Here is a 19,442-nt window from a genome sequence, read left to right on the forward strand (position 1 = left end):
TCATTCTGTGTGTCATGAAGGAAATATAATGTGATGAATTTCTATGGCAGCATAATTTGTGGAGGGCATTCCATAGTTCCTTCCAACACACACAAGATGCTAGAGGAACTCAACAGGCTAGGCAGCATCTATGGAGGAGAATAAACAGTTGACGTTTCAGGCCAAAACTCTTCATTAGATGCTTTGTAGTTACTCCTGACTGGTGGAGCTAAAAGTTTTAGTGAGATTGGGGGGGCGGGGAAAGATGCATAGTTGCTGACACTCAGTTTTGGATTTGCTGTATGGTGAAGATAATTTCTATGTGCAGGGAAACCCCTCTATCTGCTTTCAACTCTTCCTTGCAATTAAAAGAAAACAATTATGTAAAAACTTGCAAGAGGAAAGTTCAGGGGAACCAACTTCGTCTTTCTTGAGATACAGTGTGGAATAGTTCTTTCCAGCCTCAGGAGCCACACCACCCAGCAGCCCCTGATTTAACCATACCCTGATTATGGGGCAATTTACAATGACCAATTAACCTACCCGCCGGCACATCTTTAGACTGTGGGAGGAAACCGAAGCACCCGGAGGAAACCCACATGGTCAGGGGAAGATCATACAAGTTCTTTACAGACAGCGGTAGGAATTGAACCCGGTTTGGTGGTACCGTGAAGTGTTGTGCTAATGTCTACCCTACCATGCTGCCCCTTGCCATAACACAGGATCGTGGCTTTGGGTAAATTCTCCTGCCTGATCCCAAGAACTCCATAATCTCTTATTTTTTCAAAGATGTATCTTTGTCAATCCTGACTCAAAATGTACAGCTCTCTGGATTAGAAAATTCCAAAGGTTCACAATCTTCTGAGAGAAGAAATTCCTGTCTGTCTTAGTTTTAAATGAGTGATCCTTTATCTGCAACTATACTCGTTAGTCTTAGATGCCTCCATTGGAGTAAACATTTTTAGCAAAGCTGCCAAGCCCACAGGATCCCACAAGTCTTGTTCTCCTAAGACATGTCCAGCCTCTCCTCACAAGACAACTGCTTTATTCTGCCCTGCTTCCAGTCCAAGTATTTCCTTTCTTAGCAGCCCACACAAAATGCTGGAGGACCTCAGCAGGCCAGGCAGCATCTGGGGAAAAGAGTAACGTTTTGTGCCAAGATACTCCTTCAGGACTGGAAAATAAATGATGAGAAGTTGGAGCAAGCAGGTGGAGAGGGGGGAGAAAAGAAGTACAGGGTGGGAGGTGATGGGTGAAGCCTGGAGAGGGGGAGGGGATGAAGTAAAGAGCTAGGAAGTTAATTGGTGAAAGAGATGAGGGGGTGGAGGAGGGGGAATCTGATAGGAGAGAGTAAAAGACCATGGAAGAAAGGGAAGGGGGAGGAGCACCAGAGGAAGATGACGGGCAGGTAAGGAGATTAGGTGAGAGAGGGAAATTGGAATGGGGGAATGGTGAAGGCAAAAATTGATCTGCATGCCATCAGGTTGGTGGCTACCCAGGTAGAATACAAGGCATAGATCCTCGAGTGTGGCCTCATCGTGACAGTAGAGGAGGCCGTGGGCTGACATTTCGGAATGGGAATGGGAAGTAGAATTGAAATGGGCAGGCGGCCACCGGGAGATCCCGCTTGTTGTGGAGAGTGGAGTGTGGGTGCTTGGCGGAGTGGTCTCCCAATCTGCGTCAGGTCTCACTGATACACAAGAGGTCACACCGGGAGCAGCAGATACAGTAGATGACTCCCAACAGACTCACAGGTGCGGTGTGCATCACCTGGAAGGGCTGTTTGTGGCCCTGATTGGTAGTGAGGGAGGAGGTGTAGGGGCAGGTGTGGTACTTGTTGTGCTTGCAAGGATAAGTTCCAGGAGGGAGATCAATGAGGAGGGATGAATGGATTAGGGAGTAATCACTGCGGAAAGTGGAGGGGAGGGAAAGATTGGGAGACCACTTCGTCGAGATTGAGAGACTGCTTCTCCGAGCACCTAAGCTCCATCCGCCTGAAAAAGCAGGATCTCCCAGTGGCCACCCATTTTAATTCTACTTCTCATTCCCCTTCCAACATGTCCGTCCATGGCCTCCTCTACGGCCATGATGAGGCCACACTCAGGTTGGAGGAGCAACACCTCGTATTCCATCTGAGTAGCCTCCAGCCTGATGACAGGAATATCAATTTTTCTATCTTCTGGTAAGTGGCTGCGCCCCCCCCCCCCACCAACGCCTTCACCATTCCCTCATTCACGTTTCCCTTTGTCACCTTATCTCCTTACCTCCTCTGGTGCTTCTCTCTCTTCCCTTTCTTCCATGGTCTTCTACCCTCTTTTGTCGATTTTCCCCTCTTCCAGCCCTTTATCTCGTTCACCAATCAACTTCTCAGTTCTTTACTTCATTCCCTCCCCCTCTCCAGGTTTCACCCATCACCTAACCACCTTGTACTTCCTCCCCTCTATCCACCTGCTTGCTCTAAGTTCCCATCTTGTTTTTTTCAGACCTGAAGAAGGAACTTGGCACAAAATGTTACTCTTTTCCATAGATGCTGCCTAGCCTGCTGAGTTCTTAGTTTTTTGTGTCTGTTGCTTTGGATTTCCAGCATCTGGAGATTTTCTCATTTTTGTTTCTCCTTTCTTAACTAAAGTGATCAAAACCAGTAGAGGGCTTCAGGGGAAGCTTCAGTAAATATTTGTATACTGTAATGCAGCAAAACTTTCTACTTCCTAACCCATCCCAAGCTATTTCAATAAAGGACAATATTCTTACTGTTTCCCCTCTGATTACCGAACGTGCATAAAGATTGCAAATAGTTTGGTCCAGCTGTAGTAGCTTGGTAAGGATAGGGATAGTTTGGAACACAACGTCCTTCACATGCAGGATTTTCAAACTTAATTAAGAATTGAGTTAACAGCTTCAGTTCATAGCATTTTTTCCAATAACAAACAGTGATAATGGCTCTATTGTTACACACTTCAGGACTCATTTGTACTTATTGCAGAATCACTGAACAGTGCTTTACGAAAGTATTCAGCCCCAGCCCCCATTCACTTCAATGAGTATTACAAGCAGGGATTTTGATCAATTTAACTGGGAATTTTTATTTGTCAATCACATGTACCTTTTCTTCACAGTCAAGCCCCAAAACAGAAAATTGTATAGCATGTAAAACTAAAAATTCAAATGCTAATACCTTGAAGATGAATAACATTCCAAAGGTTAATTATCTGTTCCAATCGTTACCAGTTCACATTCCATTAACATATTTTAAGCAATTTGATAAAATAATTAAGGCTTTTATTTGGAATGGTAAACGCCCACACTTAAACTTTAACAAATTACAATTGCCAGTTGAATGGGGGGGCGGGGGGCTCAGGTTTGCCAAAGTTAATGTACTATTACTGTGCCTTTACTCTTAAACATTCAGCACATTGGTCTCTCCCTCCAGAGAGAGCGCCCCTTTGGTATCGTATTGAGTGTTCTGCTCTTCCTCCCATCCCTCCTTTACAATGTTTGTCTATCAAGTTACCTCCTGAGGCAAGGTCTCACCCAATTATATTGCATATGTATTTGTTTTGGAATGAACTAGCCAGATTATTTAAATTTAATCCATATTTGAATGAAGCCTCGAGTATCTGGATGAATCCAAAATTGTGTATTGATAAGTCCCCTTTCTTCTGGAGGGAATGGCAAGGGAAAGGTATAATTAAGTTGGGAGACCTTTATAATGGTGATAGTTTAAAATCTTTTAATCAATTAACCCAACAGTACGATATCTCTAGGTCACAATTTTGGAGATATCTTCAACTGTGTCATTTGCTACATACAACTTTTGGTTCTACATAGCAACCTCCACAAGATGCTTCGATACTGTCTACTGTACTGGCTGCATATGGTAAAGGTCACGAAGCCTCAACTTATTATTCAGCTTTAACACAAATCTCCGGGGACAAATTTCTGTTGGGTCTTAAAAGAGCATGGGAAAAAGACCTGAGTGTGACTTTTGAGACAAAGGAGTGGGACAAAATTTGCAAAAATGTCAAAACAATGTCAAGAGACTTGAGGGTGCACCTTATTAAGATCCTACACCGTTACTATTGGACTCCAGCAAGGTTACATAGATTAGGGTTGAAAATCACCCCTGAATGCTGACGCTGTGAGGCGGATAAAGGGACTTAGTACACGCGCTCTGGTCCTGTCCCAGAATTCAAGAACTTTGGATTATGATACATTAGTATATTGGTGAAGTTTTGGGTATTCAACTCTCTTTCTGCCCCAGACTTTTTGTCGAGGGAGAGACGCACTTGGGTTACTTGGGAATAAACACTCTCAAAATTGGATCCAGACAAGTATAATGGTAGGAAGGCAAAGTATACTTACGAGGAACCTGGGGGGAAATCATCATTTCAGGAGTGGGTCACAGAAATAGCCAAAGTGGCAGCATGTCTTACCAACAGTTTGATAGTTTGGACATCTATACACAAAAATGGGGCAAATATTTAGGTTTCCTTGGGGGAGGGAATAGTGATGAATGTGGTGGTGAAGCACATTGCTGAATGGCAGTCTTTTCTGTTATTAGAGGTCTAAATACACACACATGGTTATTGTATTGATATTTATTTCTGCCATTTTTTAATTTTATGGATAATTTTATGTTTTGTAAGCTATGATTTACATAACTTCAACACTGACTCAAGGGTTCGGGGGAAAAATTTGTAAAAGAATTCAATGAAATTTAAATCATTAAAAAAAATTCAAATAGTGAAATATCAACAGTTCAAAAGTATTCCTCCCCCTTTGCTCAGTACTGAGTTGAACCACTATTGCAGTCAGTAGTCTTTTTTGATAGGTCTCCGTTAGCTTGGCACAATGTGATGGAGCAAAATTTGCCCGTTTTTTCTTGCAAAATTGCTCAAGTCGTGCACAGGTTAGTTGGGGAGCGGTGGTGGACAGCATTCTTGAGGTCTTGCCGGAGATGTTTGATTGGATTGAAGTCGGGTCTCTGACTAGGCCACCCAAGGACAATAATTTTCTTCATTTGAAGCTACTCCATGGTTGCTTTGGGTTATTGCCCTGCCAAAAGATGAACTTCTTCCCCAGTTTAAGCTTTCTGGCAGAGACTAGCAGGTTTTCATCCGAGATCTCTCTGTATTTACAGTACTGTGCAAATCTCTTGGACATGTATACATCTCAAGTATGCATAAGACTTTTGCACAGTAGTGTGGTAATTTTACGTATTGCACTGTATAGGTGCCATAAAACAAAACCAAATTTCATGACGTGTGAGTGATGATAAACCTGATTCTGATATAGGTTTCTGTTGTGGACTGTGACTGGGAAGGGGCAAAGAGAGGGGAATCATGGTTGTGGGAAGGGAGAGGGGAGGGAGCTGGAAGCACTTTCTGTAATTATCAATAAACCAATTGTTTGGAATCGACTGACCTGGCCCGATGCCTCAAGGCTGGATGTTCCTGCACCCAGATCAACCTTCGCCCCTGGCACTCCTTCTCTGTCACCTCTCCCACACCCCTCCAGCAATGCTGCACCCCCAACATTCCCAACGTCCTTTGTTCCTGCCAGATTTTTGAACTCACTCTCTGCTCCACGTTGACAAATACAGTACTGTGCAAAAGTCTTGGGCGTCCTAGTTATATACTGTATATGTGCCGAATACTTTTGCCCCGTGCTGTAGCAGCATTCACCTGCCCATCGATCCTGACGAGATTTCCAGTCCCTGTTGTTGAGGATCATCCCCATAGCATGATGTTACCTCCACCATACTTCACAAAAAGTTCAACCATCTGACCACAAGACCTTCTTCCATATCTTTGCGGTACAGTCGTCCCTCGGTATCCGTGGGGGATTGCTTCCGGGAGCCCCCGCGGATACCAAAATACGCAGATGATCAAGTCCCTTATATAAAATGGCGTAGTATTTGCATATAACCTATGCACATCCTCCTGTATACTTTAAATCACCTCTAGATTACTTATAATACCTAATACAATGTAAATGCTACGCAAATAGTTGTTATACTGTATTGTTTAGAGAATAATGACAAAAAAAGTCTGTATATGTTCAGTACAGATGCAACCATCGTAGCTCTTCTGGGAACGCTGATGCTGCCTTGGCATCAGCTGATGCTGATTCTCCCGTGAGCTTTAAGTTCTTGAGGCTGTAGCGCTTTACATAGCTAGCCAGCCATCCCTTACTAGCCTTAAACTCCTTCCTCTTGCTCACAACACAAGTAGCAAACGAATGAGATGCGAGGCGAACAATCCTGAAACAATGAGTGCTGGAGAGAGACTGAGGATCTGTGAAATGATGGGAGGCTACAGCAGGATATGCCCACACATCACTTCATTTGCGTGGATTCAGCGTAGTGCTCGGCGCGCAGCAAATTCAAGTTTTGCTCTTTGGAACTTCCCGGAATTTTTTTTGAATATTTTTGATCCGCGGTTGGTTGAATCCGTGGATGCGGAACCCGCGGATATGGAGGGCGGACTGTATTTTCAAAGCGACGCTTTGCAAAGTCTTCCCAGTTTGGGAATCCCTGCTGTATGGTTATGTTCCACCCAACCTCTATAACGTTGCACAACCTGCCAAGGTCTCTGAACTGCTATAAATTCTTGCCTGTACTAGATTTAATTTGTCTGACAAACATTGAAATTGAGAGCTATGGAGGCCCAATTCAGAATCATACCCAGTGGGGTTTGGTATTAATTTGGATGCAAGGAGCCGACTGTTTTACATAGTCTGTCCAGTGTATTTTATCAGTGATCTGTCGGGGTGCAATAGTCTGTCCCTCTTACAAAAGGTCTAATTTAAATGATATGAAGATTTAAACGCTCAACAGATCAGGCAGCATCTTTGCAAGGAGAGATGGTTAATGTTTCAGGCTGAGGAAACCTGGTCAAAACTGGGGAAAAGGAGAAAAGTTAGTTTTAGGTTGCAGAAATGGGAATGGAGGAGTGGAAGGGACGAATGAAGCATCTCTGGTGAATGTTGGGTTGCCATGGTGATAAGGTGTAGCTAAGATTATCCAGTTGCTGAGAGAGAGAACAAAAGAACTGAGCAGTCTTTTTAGGGATGAATTGGGTCAATCCTACGGATGATAAACACAGATGGCCACTCTGACAGAAGCAGTGAAAGAGAGTTACTTAAATTTGATATTGATTCTGCAGGGCTGCAGTATGTAGAGATTGAAGCTGAAGTGTTGTTCCCTCCATGTTGTAACAGTTCAGGAGGTCGCAGACATAGGTCGGAGTGGGAGGGACAACTCAAATGGCAAGTGATGGTTTACTAACGTCAAATCGTTTGTGTGGTTGATATTAGCACTGGTCTGCACTTCCTCCTCGCCTCTTCTGCAGAGAGGCTGTGCGTTGCTCTCGGCTGCCTGTTTGTTTTTCACCATTCTCCGGATAGCGGGACCCGACTGCGATGGTGACAGTTTTCTTACTGAGGTGCGGTGCTTACTTAAACTATGACGTTATGCTGAGAAGCCGAACTCCATCACATGTTCATTTCTGAGCCTCTAAGTAACCAAACAGGATTGTCATCGTGCCTTCGGTCTGTTTAGTTGTGGAACTTTTCGCTGCAGAAAGACGCAAACTATGATGTATAAGCAACCCAAGCATGATAGTGGTAAGTACTAATGTTGTTCGACTGGAAATAGAACAAGTTTACTGTGCAAGCAGCATCATGCAACACTGCAACGGCTGTGCACCAAGCAAGCATCTAATACGGTGCACTTTATAATTGCTTTAAACTTGCTGTGAAGCGAGTAATGTGGTCAGAACACGAACTTTCGTGGTTGGGCCCAGTGGCATTAATGATAACTTCAGAAACTCAAAGTGCCTTTCCTTCTTGTGGATGCAGCCTTGTGTAAGCAGAGGTTTCCTGCAAATGTCGTGGTTTTCATAGTTAAACAGATGGAGGAAGGTAACTGACTGCTCAGGTACTTCTGTGTTTTTCAAAAAATTGGTATTTGTCATCATTTGAAAGTTCATCCTGATCGCTTTGTTACCAGTGCATATGTGGGTGATGCTGATCTATCCTCCCTCCTGACAACTTTAATTTGTTCGGACTTGCTTTTAGAACATTAAGGCTGCTACAAATACTTGTGGCTGAGCTAGCTTTGCAGACAGGGTGTTTATGGGTGTGCAATAACTGACGCTGTACTTCTCTAGGACTGCATTGCAGGCCAGTGGGATGAGGCTGGATAGTGGTTTGGCATGGACTAGATGGGCTGAAGGGCCTGTTTCTGAGCTTTAGTACTCTTTGACTCTGCTTACAGTATTTTATTTAGTTTGAAGCTCCTGTTGTAAGATGCGCACACAAAATGCTGGAAGAACTCACCAGGCCAGACAGCATCTCTGGAAAAGAGTAAACAGGTGACTTTTCAGGCCGAGACCCTTCATCAGGAGGGTCTTAAAACTAACCAAACAAGTTCTGGAGGTTTATAACCTTCCTAATATTAAGAGTTCATGTTCTCAGATGATTTTGCTATTATAAAATACCAAGGATAGAAGGTGTGGATGTGGTTAGTCAGATTACATTTTCCTGACTATGTGGGGCCTGCTAGCTATCTTAATGGAATTCATCATGGACCAGAAACTCCTCTGTTCTGCCACTTGGCTACAAGATGGAATGTCCTGGGCTGTGTGACTCACACCCCAACACCTCCCAGAGCCTTTTTACCTTTAACAGAGCACAAGTCAGAGGTGTGATTGAATACTCTGCACTTGTCTGGAGAGTGCTCTCAACTTGTCACTAATTTTCAAGAACCTCCACAAAATCTGGAGCAAAGCAACCTGCTCGATAGGCAATTCGTTACCCTAAGCATCGATTCCTCAGTAGGGTGCACAATGGCTGCAGTTTGAAATTTCTAGAACATGCATTGTAATTACTCGCCAACTGCTCGTCTTTCATCAATGTTGACATCACTTTCCTCTCGTATCCATGTGCTTTGCAACGCTGGCAAGCTAGCTTTGGTAAGATCCCACCCACACATGGGCTATCCTCAGGCTGTGTATAGACCAACATTTTAAGCATGATCTGCCTGTTGTTGAGTGGGAGGTCTCAGATATTGGCTTGTTGTGTACTGACCAGTTGACCTGTGTACAGATGTTAAGTTCTGGTGAAGACCTTTGACCATGTGTTAATCTTGCTTTATTTTCCACAGACGCATCTTCAAGGACTCTTCAACTTGTCTCCTCAGTATTAATTATTTTTTATTTGCACGCTGGTTGCTTGTCATTCTTTGCTTACATAGAGTTTTTCATAAATTGAATTATATTTCTTTATTTTCTTGTTAATGTCTGCAAGAAAATGAAGCTCAAGGTAGTATACGGTGACATACGTCCAGTGGACACTTTATTAGGTAGAGGAGAGAGAGTACCTAATAAAGTGGCCACAGGAGTGGACCCCGGTGTGGGTCTTCAGCTGAAGCCCATCCAGTTCAAGGTCCGACAGTTGTGTATTCAGAGATGCACTTCTGCACACCACGGTTGTAACATGTCGTTATTTGTGTTACTGTCATATTCCTGTCAGCATGAACCAGTCTGGCCATTCTCCTCTGATCTCTCTTTCTGCCTACAGAATTGCCCCTCGCTCAATTTTTTTTGTTTGTTTTTCACACCATTTCTGAGATGCTCCAGCTACCCCGTCTAGCACCAAACATCATTCACTGTCAAAGTCACTTAGATCACAATTCTTCCCCATTCTGTTGTTTGGTCTGAACAACAACTGAAGCACTTGACCATGTCTGCATGCTTTTATGCATTGAGTTGCTGTCACAATATTGGCTGGTAGATATTTGCATTAACGAACAGGTGTACCTAATAAAGTGGCCTCTGAGTGTATACATACCTTGATAACAAATTTATTTTTGAGTTTGATGTTGAACATCCTGCTGAGTCTGCCCAATGTGCTCTGCTTTTATTTCAGATTTCCAACATCTAGCAGCCTTTTCAGGTTGGGTAGGGAGTATGGCCAGATTGGTTGTGTGCTCTTAAGGAAGCTATCCCATCACTGTAATGTGCACACTGATTGTACTGTCAGAGTTTGCAAGTTGCCAGAACTTGTGTGGGTAGTTGCACCTGTACTCTCTGTAACTGGTATAACAGTGCTGCTGGCAGATCATCAGTTCGGTGAAAGACGCTCTTTGGTCGGCCCGAAACTTGATGATCTACCAGCACATGGAGATGTCCGTGGGAGAATGCTGCCGACTGGCACATTCTCGGCTGCAGGAGTACGTGCTGAGGGACGCACTGAAACTCGGTGCAGCCACCGCAAGGGCCCGGTGGGGAAGGACCACGGTTTAGGTTTCTCCACCCGTGGGAGTGGGAGGGGTCGGAGGGCGGGGAGTATACCCCTCAACAATGATATGGTAAGCTGAACTACTGGAGTGCCACCTGGGTGGCTATAAATACGGATATGTACCGTGTATAATGGAAACGTATGTAAAGGATGAAAAGTTATTGAATGGTTTATTGTATATATTTATTTTTGAATAAAGTATATTTTGAAATAAAAAAAAACCATGACTTACAGTGATATGACTGTACGAAGCGTGTCTCAAATTCTTTCTGCTTGCTCTTTCCTTGACCATAACGCTCTAACTGTTTAGGGTTGAGGACGCAAAGGTCATCCAAAGTTTAAAAAGTCAAGGTAAAATGAATTGCCACATGCAGAAGTGAACGTCTGCACAGTGCAATGGAAAACATAACTGCATCAATGTCACTGGCATGTCGTCTCACATGCACTCAGTGGCCACTTTATTATGTACACCTGTACACCTTGTTCATGCAAATAACTAACCAGCCAATCGCGTGGCAGCAACTTAATGCATAAAAGCATGCTGACATGGTCTAGAGGTTCAGCTGTTGTTAAGACCAAACATCAGAATGGAGCTGTATATGTGCTAGTGTCTAACCAGCCAGTCGTGTGGCTAATATCTAGCCAGCCAATCATGTGGCAGTAACTCAATGCATGAAAGCATGCAGACATGGTCAAGAGGTTCAGACCAAACATCGGAATAGTGAAGAATGTGATTTTGACCGTGGACTGATTTGGTGGTTTGCCTATCTCAAAAACTGCTGGTTTCTTGAGATTTTCATATAACAGCAATCTCCAGAGCAGGAGTTCCCAACCTGGGGTCCACAGACCTCTTGGTTAATGGTCGGGGTCTATGGTATAAAAAACGGTTGGGACTCCCTGCTCTAGAGTTTGGAGAGAGAGGTATGAAAGACAGGGAAAAAAAAATCCAGATAGTGGCAGTTCTGTGGGTGAAAACACCTTGTTAATGAGAGAGGTCAGAGGAGAATGGCCAGACGAGTTCAAACTGACAGGAAGGCAACAGTAACTTAAACAGCCACTCATTACAAGTGGTGTGCGGAAGAACATCTCTAAACACAGCACGTCGAACTTTGAAATGGATGGGCTACAGCAGCAAAAGACCCGGAGCATACACCAAGTGGCAACGTTATTGGGTACAGGAGGCACCTAATATACTGGCCACTCAGTGTAAATAGCATTTACAAGAAAAATGTAAATTAAGTATAACTTGTACAAAACTTTTACAAGAAAGAATACAAATTGAGCAAATGTTCTAAACAAGCAGTCTTCGCTCTGCAGTAAGATAGTAAGTGAGGTCAAATTCCAATCATGGGGATTGTTTCTTTTGAAGGTGTGTAGTTGAGTTTTTCACAGAGCCAAACTGGGTTTATGCATTGAGTGAGGTGGGTGTCCTTGCCATTGATGTCGACGTTAGAAGCCGACGAGTGATTTGGTGGGTTTGATTTGTTATCCTGGTTCTTAGCGCTCTTAGATTGCACTGAAACCTTTCCTCCTGATGCTATTTCCAAAGTAGTTTAATTGTGTGTAAATGTCTTAGTTATCCATTCGTTGAAAGAGCAGATGTAGGAGTACAAAGCCCTGGGGTTGGCTGTGGTGTTGCAAACATCAGTGGAAGCATTTCCTTCCAACTTTGATGTAAAAGTGATAGTCTTTCATTAACATATGGGAGACTCTTGGCATAGCCTCAAAGTAGAAGAACATCCTTTTAGAACAGAGATGGGGAGGAGTTTCTTTAGCCAGCGGGTGCTAAATCTGTGGAATTCATTGCCAGAGATAGCAGTGGAGGCCAAGTCAATGAGGACATTTAAAGCGGAGGTTGATGGGTTCTCGATTAGTCAGTGTCAAGGGTTGCGGGGGGAAGGCAGGAGAATGGGGTTGAGAGGGATAATAAATCAGCCATGATGGAGTGGTGAGGCAGACTCAATAAGCTGAATGGCCCTATTATTCCCCTATGTCTCTTCAACATGTGAGCTTTGAGGCGAGTATGGCTTGTGATGCAACCTCACCAACAAAGCCAGGTCGTTGGTTGATGAGTTGAACTTGATGTTGACAGTGTCAGGAGCACAGCAGTTAGCCCTGGTGTTCATTGGGTGGGCAGGGCAGATGTTCCCAATGGCTCCTGTTCTATTCCCACCTGAAACACTTCCTGCTCGTCAGTGGTATGGGATGGGGCTCTATTGGCCAGGGTCGACCATGAATGTTGAGTACTAACTGTCTAGATCTGCAAGCTGTGGCAGTACAACATGGAGAGCAAGCTGTAGCAGTATATGACGACATTGTTCACCCTTGCTGTAGGGCCTTAATTGTAAAACAGCTTACTTTATCAATGCATCATGGTGAGTGCAGTGAGGAAGCAGAAGGCTATCGCCCCTGAAACAACTTTTTTTTAGGAATAACGGAGAGGGTCTTTGAGTACCGGAGAGAGCAATGCCAGAAGAATATCTCCATTAAGAAAGATGCAAATAACTTCCTGTGATAAAATTTTGTGCAATATCAAAATATTGCAGTATGATTTGGGACTGAAATGAGCATGAAATTCAAACTTCAGTGGTTCGTTGAGCAAAGACAAAGGTATTTTTTGGTGGGGTGCCAGTAATAACATAAAAGAATTGCCTTTGAGGAGTGAAAAATGTGTCTATTATTCTCCGTCTAGAATGCAGAGATTCAAGTTGTCTTATATCGTTTCTTACCACAACGATAAATAAGCAACTGATGATCAACATTCGTCTATGACAGATCAGTTGGGATGACTTTAGAAACTTGAGGCTTTTCCCATTAACTGTCAAGTTACATTTGAAGAATTGTCAGATGCCCAGCAATCTAATTAGATGATAAGAATATCTCTCCAGTTTTGATATTTACCGAAATATTAAGAGATTAGTATGCAGTGCGTATTTTTTCAGTTTTGAATTGGTTCAAACCATGTGTTACAGGATCCCAGAAGTTTCTCTCTTGAGTTAATCTATCAGTGCTGTTACTTTTAGTATTTACAATACAATAAAATTGTTTGGTGTCATCTCAGGACAGAGCATGGCAAATTATCTTGTCAAGTGGTTTTCTGATCTGAACCCATTCGTTCTTTACAACATCAGAATATTACTAAATGATGGTATGGGCAGACGTTCTGAAAAAAAATCCTTTTTTTCCACTTTACAAAACAAAATGCGTAACAGTGGTGATGGAAAAACAATGAAAGGTGTCCACTGCTTTTAATATATGGTTTTCCTATTGTAGAAGTACTCAAACAGGCTCTTACTGGAGGATTCCCACTCCAATTTCAATGGCTGTCAAAGTACCAGCAAAAGAAAAATTCCCAGTGTCGCAGATCCAGAGGGAAAGAATACGCAAATGATACTGAAGCCTCATTTGCTTCTGCCCAAGAGGAAAAAGCCAGCAAAGTCGGCGGTAAGCTCTTTTCATTCTTTTTATTCCATTGCTGAAGAATTATCTGTAGTTTCTGGTGACATGTCGCTAGGCCTGAGAATGTAGACTGCATTTGTGAGCATACGTAATAGCAAAAGATTATTTAACTGCAAGGTCAGAATTTGTTTACTTTCTGAACATTACCAGATAGAATTTAAGAAAGTAAATCCAAATTAAGATGACCATATATTCCTGTGTTTCTTAGACTGATCACACTTGTCTCAATATTAACCGTAGCTGAGTTCCTCTGAACCAGTATGTAAAAAAACTATCGGAGCTAAAATTTTCCTTAAATGTTTTCTCAGTGCGGTAGTGATATTCTGTGGTCCAAGTGATATTTTGCTGCTCAGTCTTGTCTGAGTAAATCTTTTACATATTTTCCTGGATATGCATGAAAAAAATATAATGGGTCTTAAATATTTTGCAATAAATTGTGAATGCAAGTCTGACAGGCCAAGTAGCCACTTCCATCACTTTGATTCAGCTGTTGAACATGGAACGTTTGGGGCATGGGGGAGAGAGGTGTGAGTTGCATTTAGAATGTTAATGCATTTGATTTTGACTACTTCGCTCAGTATGTCCACAATGTCTCATTCAGCATGAACTATCTGATTTTATTCTCTTAAGAAGCCAGAGAGGGGCAGTGAAATCCTTGAGCCTTCTATACCATTCATATGATCATGATGTATTGGCCTCAACACCACTTTCCTGCTCTCTACCCACACTTCTTGACTCCTGGATGGTTTAAATGTCTGTCAACCTGTACCCGAATATTCCCAATGATTGTGCCGTCATAGCTCCCTGAAGGAGAGAATTCCCTTGCTCAAAATGCACTAAGAACTGAAATCCCTCTTCATCTCCACCTCAAGTGGGAAACCCCTTTTTCTGAAACTCTGCCCACATTTCTAGGCACCCTCACTAGAAGAAGTATCATCTCAATCTCTTTCAGAACCTTATGTTCCAGAGATCGTCTCTAATTGTTCTGTTCCCACAACGAATGTAGGCTTGGTCTACTGATCCTTTCTATATACAACTCTTCATCCCATGGATCAACCCCTGATGAAATGCCCCTGACTTCTCTCCAGTGCACTAGCATTTTTTCTTAAATATGGAGCTGAAAAATTGTAGATCTTTGGACGTAGCTGAGAATGTGCCCTGAAAAGTTGTATCAGTTTTATTCTCCATATACCTTGCAATAACAATCAATACCAATCATTGCCCTTCCTGTATCTACATACTAACTTTGTGCTTCATTTACTGCAAATACTAAGTCCCTTTCTGCCACAGCATTTTGATACTTTTCCTTTTTATTTGTTTCCTTAAAGTGAATAACCTCACAGTTTTTCACATCTGCCAGCTTTTCACTTGCTCATTTAAAACTATGGCTATATATTCTTGCAGACTCTTTATATCCCCTTAACAACTTACAAAACTACCTACCTTTGTATCATCAGTAAATTTGACTTGAGTACACTGAATCCCTTCTTCGGATTTCTTGATAGAAATTTTAATTAGCTAAGGCTCAATACAGATTAATGATTGCAAATCCAAAATGGACCTGTTTATCCTGACTTGATATTCATAATTTTACCAATTTGTCATGGACTATAATCGAACAGTAGTTTAACACTCAAAATTACACATTTGAGCTTTACAGCATTAGAATTAGACACAGGGTTAGACCATATATATTACGGGTATATACCTCAAGAATGGTTGAGAAGAGATAAATATTTAATGAATATACTGCTGGTGGCTGGTAAAAAGACCCTTACCAGGAAATGGTTATCAGAGGAGAGCCCAACTTTAAATGTATGGATGGAAATTACAATGGATATTTACAAAATGGAGAAGATAACAGCATCTGTTAATCATAAGTTGGAGCAATTTGATTCATACTGGGAAAAATGGGTTAACTACATAACACCTCATAGGCCTGATTTTATTCTCATAAGTCAATGAATATGTTGTAAAAAAAAGATCACTCCCTACTTTGTACATAGTTTTCATCTTTCGATTTTTCTTTCTTTCCTCTCCTTTCTATAAGTGTATACCTCAGATAAATATTATGTGGAGATTTGTGACAAATATGATATGATATATGTACAGTATCTGAAATAGATCTTATGGAAATGTTTGATGAACTTCAATAAAAAAAAATTAACAAAAAAGAATTAGACACAGGGTGTTACTGTTGCAAAGTGCAAGCGTTATGTGTCGATGATGCACAAGGATTAATATTTCAAGACAAAATGTTTAGAAAACTTGACAGGCTGAATACATATTGGATGTTTCCCAAGGGAGATGTATTTAAGACTGAAATGAAAAGAATATTTTATACTCAGGTTGGTGACTCGATGGAATTATCTACCCTAGCAAACTTCAGTGGTTCATTTATTGAGTTCATGTCAAACATCGATTGGTGATTTTCTCCATTTTGGGGGAATCAAGGGAAGTAGGGATAATGCGGGAAGATGTTGAGATCAGCCATGATCTTGATGAATGGCAGATTAGAAAGAGGACCAGAAAGTTTTTTTTTTGCTGTTTTTTCCGTGTTCTGCAGTTGTTGACAAAAAGATGGTTATTTGATAACACAAAATAAGGAGCAAAACCCTGCTCTGCTTGGCTGGCAGTGTGATGGGGACCATTGTGACATTACACAGGCCATTGTTGCTTCACAGCTTCAGTGATCTTCTTACACATCACCAGTTCTCAGATGAAAGTTGACGATGCTCCTCAGCTATTCTCTCAGGTAAAAACGAAGAGCTAAGCAAAATTACTTTGCTGATGGAAATCTTATAAATATAAAGGCACAAGACAATTGCAAATCTTGATCTTAGTGATAATATGCGTAATATAATGTTCTGCAAATTTTCTGCTGTGACTTGCAGTTCCACAGTTCATTAATGTTTCTTCTTTTATCCCCGTTGCTAATTTAACTTATATTAAATAATGACTTACTTGCTTGTTCTCTTAGAAACTAACTTAATGAGAAATTCAAATATAGAACTAATTTACTCGCTATAAATGTTACATGTAGTTTTAATTTACCTCGTGACATTTTCCCTTTGGATAAAGCACATTGCTAACTTGGTTTTAGGTACTTAACGTTATTGCACTAAGTCACAAAGACACTCCGGATACTTAATATTACAGATTATATTTTCCCCAAAGCAAAGGGGACTGACCTTGTTAATTGGCAAAACTGTCTGCTGCTGTGGAGCACACTATAAGGGGAGCATTATTGCACACACATCCGTCTTAGTCATTTCATTCAGTTGTAGTTACAGACGCTTGATGTAGCCTATCTGTTGTTTTTAGAGTATGTATACTCACAATGGCAAATTAAGCCCAATATCTGGCTGATCCTTTTTTTTCTATTCATGCACTGTAGGATCTTAGTGGCATTTGAATAACTGAACAAACTCAAAGCTCATTTGTTGTGTTGCTGAATCCACCACAGCTCGGTTAACTATTTATTTCAGAAATGGCTGAAACTCAATGAGTGAAGGTTTAAGCTTCATGAAATGGACCAATGTGGAGGATTGTGTTTTTTCTGTTCCCTTTACGTTAAAATAGGGATATTTGTCACTGAGGGAATAGGGTGAAGATTCACCAGCTTAATTCCAGCTCCGGCAGGTTCGCCATATGAAGTGAGGTTGAGTGGATTGGCGTGTACTTGGTGGGAAGAATGAGGGATGATTGTAAATTTTGAGACGCAATGTTTAGAAAGCTTAACAGACTTGGATGTTTCTGAAGGCTCACCCACCAAAAATATGGGGGTTGCATTTAAGACTGAAGTGAAAAGAACATTTTACACTCAGGATGGTGACTTGATGGAATTATCTACCCTTGCACACTTCGGTGGCTCATTTGTTGAGATCATGTCAAACATCAATTGATGATTTTCTCCATGTTAGGGAATCGAGGATATGGGATAATGCAGGAAGGTGTCGAGATCAGCCATGATCTTGGTGAATGGCAGATTAGAAAGAGGACCAGGAAGAGTTTTTTTTTCTTTTGTTGCAGCTTTTCATGTTTTGAAGTTGTTAAGGAAAACATGGTAATTTGATAACACGAAATAAGAAGAGTTGGCAAGGAACAAAAGTCTGCTTGGTGAGAATATAATTTTTAAAAAACCCATAAATGATAGAGAATTACTGAAAAGAGAATGCACAAAATTATCAAATCATCCCATGAAAGGAAAATAATTAACTTTGGTAACAAAATGAAAAGAAGCTGGAGCAAAATAATACTGATAACGATAGTGTAAAGCACAACACAAGAGATTTGCATAGGTGGGGTGGGCTTGATGTTTTTATTGCCGTTTGTGTGATTTGTTTTTCTTTGTGCGTGGAGGGGGTTGATGTTTTTCTTTGTTTTGTGACTATCTGGAGAAGATGAATCTCAGTGTTGCATACCGCATACATACTTGGATAATAAATGCACCTTGAACCTTGAGATTATGCAGATGCTAGAAGTTTTCTGCAACACATGCAAAATGCTGGATGAACTCAGCAGGTCAGGCAGCATCCATGGAGGGAAATTAACTGTTAACATTTAGGGCCGAGACCTTGATAGACTTGCTGAGTTCCTCCAGCATTTTGTGTGTTTTGTTAGTGCAAAGAACCTTTTTAATAGTTCTGTTTAGTTTACCTTTATCTGACGTTTTCCTACCTGTGATTTTTATCCAGCTTTTGTTTTTAAGACTTAGTTATAATTGCATGTGATGGATACCAACAATATTAAATGGATGTATATTGGAATTCCATATCTGTACTTAAATGTGTGATTCTTCTTGAACCATTCAAGAGGCATTTGGATGATGGGATAAAATTTTGTAGAAGGATGACTTACAATTTATAAGGTATCTCCTGTACCTAATAAAGTGGCCACTGAGTGTATTGTAACACCTGTGTAGCACTGTCCTTATCACGTGTGACTAGTCCCCGCACTCTTTGAGAAAATCAAATTACACTCGGTGCTAGTAGGTCATCAGAAGACTTTAGGTATCGGAAGGAGGCAGCGAATAGAAACCACACACTTCAGGAAATAAGTTTTGTTTATAAGGAAAGAAAAATAGTATGTACAAGATACTTACACAAGCAAGAACAATTCAAAATTCAAACATTCTGTTTAGGTTCCAAATCTTAGATATCAAACCACAACTAAATCCTCTTTAATTAGAATCAGTGATATTCATTAGAATAACCTTTATTACTCCAATTTCTCCAACTAATTAGATCTAGTGTTATTCCCTATTTAAAAGTTTCCAGACTAAACTTTCCTTTTTACTTATCCCTAGTTAGTTAGAAAACCAAATATAATTCCTATTCTCAAGTGTTATAGTTAACTTTAGTTTTAGTTCCAGGTGGTATATCTACAAGTTTAAGTTCAAATTCAAAAATAAATAAATATATATACACACACATACATATATACAGTTTACCTTCTTTCATGACAATTCTCCAACATCACAACTCTTAAACAAAGTAAATCTCATTCAGTAACTTATCAAAGTCTTTGCAAAAATAAGTTCTTGCGGAAAATCAAATGTGGATTCTTTGAATGAAAATAACTTGTACATCCAACTGTATTAAATCCTCTGCGTTATTACACGTTTCCTTCCTGCACTGGTTCTTCATCTTGGGTGGCTCTCCATCCTGTTTCTTGGATTCGCTGGAATGAAATAGTTTATA

The 19,442-nt window shown here is 41.2% G+C and overlaps 1 protein-coding gene across 4 annotated transcripts in view; it reads left to right on the forward strand.

The window, feature by feature from the left end:
• inpp5b (inositol polyphosphate-5-phosphatase B) overlaps positions 1-19,442 on the forward strand; it is a 194,646-nt gene that overhangs the window by 41,697 nt on the left and 133,507 nt on the right. The window contains exons 1-2 of one of the 4 annotated variants that reach the window (XM_063033908.1): positions 7,045-7,605; positions 13,555-13,725. The exons of 1 other annotated variant lie outside the window; for it this stretch is intronic. In XM_063033908.1, coding sequence (XP_062889978.1) covers positions 7,575-7,605; positions 13,555-13,725 — 202 coding nt within the window. In that variant the 5' untranslated portion in view covers positions 7,045-7,574. Of the gene's footprint in view, positions 1-7,044; positions 7,606-13,554; positions 13,726-19,442 lie in introns of those variants that run through there. 2 more of the 4 variants (XM_063033907.1, XM_063033910.1) reach the window with 2 other exon arrangements.

The sequence above is a fragment of the Mobula hypostoma genome, chromosome 26 (assembly GCF_963921235.1).
Source record: "Mobula hypostoma chromosome 26, sMobHyp1.1, whole genome shotgun sequence".
In the NCBI taxonomy this organism is placed as follows: domain Eukaryota; kingdom Metazoa; phylum Chordata; class Chondrichthyes; order Myliobatiformes; family Myliobatidae; genus Mobula; species Mobula hypostoma.